This window comes from Mus caroli, unplaced genomic scaffold (assembly GCF_978045245.1).
Source record: "Mus caroli unplaced genomic scaffold, Mus_caroli_1 scaffold_20, whole genome shotgun sequence".
NCBI lineage: Eukaryota > Metazoa > Chordata > Mammalia > Rodentia > Muridae > Mus > Mus caroli.
The window spans coordinates 47,418,976-47,426,152 of NW_028227275.1; the positions used below are offsets into that span (position 1 = coordinate 47,418,976).

General features: G+C 39.7%; 1 protein-coding gene across 1 annotated transcript; it reads right to left on the reverse strand.

Annotated features, from left to right (window-relative positions):
- Positions 1-5,599: 5,599 nt before the first annotated feature.
- Positions 5,600-6,722, reverse strand: LOC110285940 (olfactory receptor 10Q1-like). The gene has a single exon (XM_021152414.2). The coding sequence runs from the start codon at positions 6,720-6,722 to the stop codon at positions 5,775-5,777; it is 948 nt and encodes a 315-aa protein (XP_021008073.1). The 3' UTR covers positions 5,600-5,774.
- Positions 6,723-7,177: the final 455 nt, after the last annotated feature.

The window sequence follows — 7,177 nt, forward strand, 5'->3', positions numbered from 1 at the left end:
ATTCTTCTCAATCTATTCTACAAAATAGAAACAGAAGGTACCCTACCCAATTCATTCTATGAAGCCTCAATTATTCTGATTCCTAAACCACAGAAAGATCCAACAAAGAAAGAGAACTTCAGACCAATTTCCCTTCTGAATTTCAATGCAAAAATACTCAATAAAATTTTCACAAACCAAATCCAAGAACACATCAAAACGATTATCCATCATGATCAAGTAGGCTTCATCCCAGGGATGCAGGGATGGTTTAATATCTGGAAATCCATCAATGTAATCCACTATATAAACAAACTCAAAGACAAAAACCACATGATCGTCTCATTCGATGCTGAGAAAGCATTTGACAAAATCTAACACCCACTCATGATAAAAGTCTTGGAAAGATCAGGATTTCAAAGCACATACCTAAACATAATAAGAGCAATATACAGCAAACCAGTAGCCAACATCAAACTAAATGATGAGAAACTTGAAGCATTTCCACTAAAACCAGGGACTAGACAAGGCTGCCCATTTTCTCCCTACCTATTCAATATAGTACTTGAAGTCCTAGCCAGAGCAATTAGACAATAAAAAGAGATTAAAGGGATACAAATTGGAAAGGAAGAAGTCAAAATATTACTATCTGCAGATGATATGATAGTATATATAAGTGACACTAAACATTCTACCAGAGAACTCCTAAACTTGATAAACAGCTTCAGTGTAGAAGCTGGATATAAAATCAACTCAAACAAATCAGTGGCCTTCCTCTACACAAAGGATAAACAGGCTGAGAAAGAAATTAGGGAAACAATACCCTTCACAATAGTCACAAATAATATAAAATACCTTGGTATGACTCTAACTGCTAAGCGTGAAAGATCTCTATGATAAGAACTTCAAGTCTCTGAAGAAAGAAATCAAAGCAGATCTCAGAAGATGGAAAGATCTCCCATGCTCATGGATTGGCAGGATCAATATAGTAAAAATGGCTATCTTGTGGAAAGCAGTCTACAGATTCAATGCAATCCTCATCAAAATTCCAACTCAATTATTCACAGAGTTAGAAAGAGCAATTGGCAAATTCATCTGGAATAACAAAAAAACCTAGGAGAGCAAAAACTCTTCTCAACAATAAAAGAACCTCTAGTGGATTCACCATGCCAGACCTCAAGCTGTACTACAGAGCAATTGTGATAAAAACTGCATGGTAATAGTACAGCGACAGACAGGTAGACCAATGGAATAGAATTGAAAATCCAGAAATGAACCCACACACTTATGGTCACTTGATCTTTGACAAGGGAGCTAAAACCATCCAGTGGAAAAAAGACAGCATTTTCAACATATGGTGCTGGTTCAACCAATGGTTATCATGTAGAAGAATGTAAATTGATCCACTCTTATCTCCTTGTACAAAGCTCAATTCTAAGTGCATCAAGGAACTCCACAAAAATCCAGAGACACTGAAACTTATAGAGGAAAAATTGGGGAAAGCCTCGAAGATATGGGCACAGGGGAAAAATTCCTGAATAGAACAGTAATGGCTGGTGCTGTAAGAATGGTGTCGATCAAGAATCAACAAATGGGACCTCAAAATGGCAAAGCTTCTGTAAGGCAAAAGACAATGTCAATAAGACAAAAAGGCTACAACAGATTGGGAAAGGATATGTACCAATCCTAAATCCAAGAGGGGACTAATATTCAATACATAAAAAGAACTCAATAAGCTGGACTATAGAAAAATCTAATAACCCCATTAAAAATGGGGTACAGAGCTAAACAAAGAATTCTCAACTGAGGAATATGGAAGGGCTGAGAAGCACCTGAAAAAATATTCAACATCCTTAATCACTATGGAAATGCAAATCAAAGCAACCCTGAGATTCCACCTCACACCAGTCAGAATGGCTAAGATAAAAAATTCAGCTGACAGAAGATGCCAGCAAGGATGTGGAGAAAGAGAAACACTCTTCCATTGCTGGTTGGATTGCAAGCTTATACAACCACTCTGGAAATCAGCCTGGGGATTCCTTAGAAAATTGGACATAGTACTTCGGGAATATCCAGCAACATCTCTCCTGGGCAAATAGCCAGAAGATGTTCCAACTTGTAATAAGGACAAATGCTTCACTATGTTCATAACGGCCCTATTTATAATAGCAAGAAGCTCGAAGCAACCCAGATGTCCCTCAACAGAGGAATGAATACAGAACATGTGGTACATTTACACAATGGAGTACTACTCAACTGTTAAAAACAAAGAATTTATGAAATTATTAGGCAAATGGATGAGTCTGGAGGATATCATCCTGAGTGAGGTAACCTAATCAGAAAAGAACACAAATGATATATACTCACTGATAAGTGGATATTAGCCCAGAAACTTAGAATACCCAAGATACAATTTGCAGAACATGTGAAACTCAAGAAGGAAGACAAAGTGTGAATACTTTGCTCCTTCTTAGAATGGGGAAAAACACCCATGAGAGGAATTACAGAGAAATGTTCAGTGTTGAGACAGAAGGAAGGACCATCCAGAGACTGTTTCACCCAGGGATACATCCTATAAGCAACCACCAAAACCAGATACTACTGCATATGCCAGCAAGATTTTGCTGACAGGACCCTGATATAGCTGTCTCTTGTGAGGCTTTGCCAGTGCCTGGTAAATATAGAAGTGGATGTTCACAATTATCTATTGGATGGAACACAGGGCTCCCAATGAAGGATCCAGAGAAAGTACCCAAGGAGCTAAAGGGTTCCTTATAGAAGGAACACCGATATGAACTAACCAGTACCCCCAGAGTTTGTGTCTGTAATTGCATATGTAGCAGAGGATGGCCTATTAGGCCATCAATGCATCAATGGGTGGAGAGACTCTTGGTCTTTCAAAGACTATATGTCCCAGTATAGGGGAATGCCAGGGCCAGGAAACAGGAGTGGGTGGGTTGGGGAGCAGGACAGGGTTAGGGTATAGGTGACTTTAGGGATAGCATTTGAAATGTAAATGAAGAAAATATCTAATAAAAACATAAAATAAACACCTTCTCCTCAGTCACAAAAAAAGAAAGGGCTTTGCAAGTCTCTCCTTACGTTTTTCTACCGCGTGTGTGTGTGTGTGTGTGTGTGTATGTTATACATAAATAGTCACAGAAGGAAATATGGTGACAAAGTGTGGAGCAGAGGCTGAAGCAAAGGCCATTCAGAGACTGCCCCATCTGGTGATCCATCCCATATAAAGTTACCAAACCCTGATGCTATTGTGGATACCAGGAAGTGCTTCCTGACAGGAGCCTGATATGGCTGTCTACTGAGAGAATCTGTCAGGGCTTGACAAATACAGAGGAGGATACTCTCAATATGCACAACCAACCATTGGACTGAGCATGGGGTCCCCAGTGGAAGAGTTGCAGAAGGGACTGAAGGAACTGAGGGTGGGGGGGTGCAGCCCAAAGAGGGAAGCAACAGTGTCAACTACTGGCCAGATCCCCGGAGCTCCCAGGGACTGAACCACCAACCAAAGGATACACATGGATGGACCCATGGCTCCAGCCACTTATGTGGCAGAGGATGTCCTTGTTAGACATTAGTGGGAGGAGTGGCCCTTTGGCCTGAGGGTGTTCGATGCTCCAGTGTAGGGGAATGCCAAGGCAGGGAGATGGGAGTGGGTGGGTGTGTGGGTGAGTACCCTCATAGAGACAGAGGGAGAGGGATAAGATAGGGAGTTTCTAAAGGGGAGACCAGAAAAGGGGAAAACAATTGAAATGTAAATAAAGAAATTATCCAACTATAAACAAACAAGCATAAGCAGGAAAAAAAAAACAATTGATAAATGGAATCTAATGATACTGGAAAGCTTCTATAAGGCAAAGGACAAATTGGCAACTCACAGATTGGGGAGAAGTCTTTACTAACCCCACATCTGATAAAGAGCTAATATCCAAAATATATAAAGAACTCAAGAAGCTAACCACCATTTTTACTATGTTAATCCTGCCAATCCATGAGCCTAGGTGATCTTTCCATCTTCTGAAGTCTTGTTTGATTTCTTTCTTCAGAGACTTGAAGTTCTTATCATACAGATCTTTCACTTTCAGTTAGAGTCATACCAAGGTATTTTATATTATTTATGACTATTGTGAATGGCGTCATTTCCTAATTTCTTTCTCAGCCTATTTATCCTTTGAGTAGAGGAAGGCTACTGATTTGATTGAGTGAACTTCACATCCAGTCTCGGCAAGACTAAGACCATCCTATCCCACTGACCCAGAAGCTATTAATGAACTTTCATGTTGTGTCTGTATCTGACCCTGGTTGGTCACACAGAAAAGCAAAACTGTGTTTTTTACTTAGGCTTTTCTTCTGAGTCCATAAGATGAAAAGTATTTTGTGTGGGGAGTATTAGCACAATGGTTCATTATCAGCTCAAACAACATGGATGTAGCAGGAAAGACTATTAATTAGGTGGTAATTAGAGTGAAGTAGTCAGCTAATGAGATGAGTCAATTGATAATAGCATCTGGTGTGAGAGTTCACTTCCTAGTCTGTTTAGGAAGCTTACTCTACAAGTTATCCTCCTACCCACGACATATATAGTTTTTATTATGTCATCCTATAATACTGTGAACCACATGAAGTATATGGTTAAAATTTAATTTAATGCACATTAATGTACTATTGTACTTTGGTGGATTAAACTTGGAATCTTGGTCTAAAGGCATTTCATTGAGACATTTTTAAATACACCAGGAAATTATAGGCTCAAAGACCTGAAACCTTTGAGGACCTAATATTGACATATTCATGATATTCAGATAAATTATTCCAATTTCTTAACCTGCTCAAAAGCACATGGACTTTAGAGCTAATGGGTCCCACTCTCATTTTATAGCCTGGATTTAGCAAATTCTAATAGATGTTCTGGTAGAAAATAACTCATGGTAAGTTTTGTTCTTTGCTATGCACAAGACACTGAGCAGAGATAATCTATTGTGAAGCACAGAGTTTAGTGACTTCTACTTAAATATGTGCTTAAATGAGTGTTGCACAGCTTAATCTCTACACTGGATGGCAGATGCATAAACAAGTAACAGCCTCAGGCAGAAATGGGAGGAAGAGTACCTGAGAGCATCCAGGACCAGGATTCATCCAGAAAGAAAGTGGAGAGGAGGGTGAAAGAGCCTTTGATGCCAAAATTTTTAGCAGAAAGGTTTTATGCTAGAGCCACAAAGGTTTGGTCTTGGTACAATAGCCTAGTCTTCCTTAGCTGCTTGGCCAGTGTAAGTTAATTCCTGTTTCTGTACTAGAAGAAAATGATGACGTTACCATTAGAAACTTCTAGTGTAAAGAAAACCCATACATAAAATAAGCAAATGCTGACTAAATCTTCACAGAGAAAAAAACATTTATTTTGGAAAATATTCACCCCTTTAAAATGTAAGTAATCCCCCTTTTATAGAATAAACATTTCTGCCTTTTTAGGAGACTACATGTGTGTGAATAGATAGAAGTCTTTGTTCAAAATAAGCATGTATGTGAGGTTCCAGGTGAAGTAATTGCCTTGTTTGAAATGAGAATCCTTACAATTGAGTTAAGTAGAACAGTGCTCTCATATTGGGATCTATATTCAAATTTAAAAATTATTCTATGACTTAAAGAATGTCTATCCTGGGTAGTGCATGATTTTTTTTAATGTAATATTGACAACAGTAATTTTGTTTGTCCTTTTCAGTTGAATGGTTTAACTGACAGACACCACCCAAGTCCCCTAACATCTTTATCTCCCCTCAGACTGCCTTATGGAAGATGGAGTTCTTCAGCGCACCTTTCACATCTTTATTCCGAAGGGTGTAAATCAGAGGATTGAGTAATGGGGTGACAAAGGTGTAGACCAGGGCAATTTGGCGGTCCTCATCCTCTGAGGTGCTGGAGCGGGGCCTCAGATATACAAGGCTGCAGCAACCATACTGCAGCAAGACCACAGTGAGGTGGGAGGAGCAGGTAGAGAAGGCTCTCTGGCGACCCTCTGCAGAGCGCATGCGAAGAATTGTAGAAGCAATGAACACATATGAGATACAAATCAGCAGGAATGGGACTGTCAGCACCAAGATGCCCACTACGTAGAGGACTGCCTGGTGCACATGAATGTCAGCACAGGCAAGGCGCAGAACTGGAGGCACATCACAGAGAAAGTGGTTGATTTCCCGGTCATGTCCACAGAAGGGCAAGGTGAAAATTAAGGCAGTGAGCTGCAGGGAAAGAAACAGTGCCAAGCTCAAAGAGCCCATCACCATCTGGACACACAGCTTCTTGGTCATGATGAGGCTGTAGTGTAGAGGGTGGCAGATGGCCACATACCTATCATAGGCCATGACTGCCAAGAGAAAGCAGTCAGTGCTTCCTAGAGTTACAAAGAAGAACATTTGTGTCCCACAACCAGCCAGTGATATGGGTTTGTGGGCCCCAAAGATGTTAGAAAGCATCAAGGGCACCACATCTGTGGTGTAGCAGATTTCCAAGACAGACAGACTACTGAGGAAGAAATACATGGGTGTGTGCAGGGCACTGTGGGTGCACACTACCCAGATGATGGCTGTATTACCACAGAGGATCATCAAATACAGCAGGAGGAAGAGGAGGAAGAGAAGAGCCTGGAATTCAGGAACAGTGGTGAAGACACGGAACACAAACTCAGTGGTCCCAGATTGATTGAAGACAGATTTCCCAGTCAGCATATCTAGTGTGAAAAGCAAGCAAGCAAGGAAACAAGCAAACAAACAAAGAAAATTCAGTCTCTTATTTACTGAGTTGCTTCAAGCCCGAGGAAAATCAGAGAGACTGAATCTGACTTTTTCTTCTGTGATTTCCTTCTTAAAATTTAGTTTCAATCCCAATATTGGGATATTCACAATTAAAAGTTTGACATATTTTTCCTCAGAAATCGTAATAATTGAGATGCTTATCTACAGACAAATTCCTGAATAAAACTGGTAGATGCTTCTTCCATTTATTTCAATATTTTAATTTAACTGAGAAGACCTAACATTTCATTTGTATACAAAATGGAATATTTTGTACACATCTTGTAAACAGAACATATATTTAACTAGGTTTAAAGCTAGATAAATGGTTCATGTTTTTGATATAGATTTTTAGGTGGACTATATGCAGTTATTAGTATGTAAAGCCC

Bases quoted from the DNA above. Each gene is read 5' to 3' on its own strand.
- LOC110285940 (XM_021152414.2), bottom strand. From the start codon at position 6,722: ATGCTGACTGGGAAATCTGTCTTCAATCAATCTGGGACCACTGAGTTT.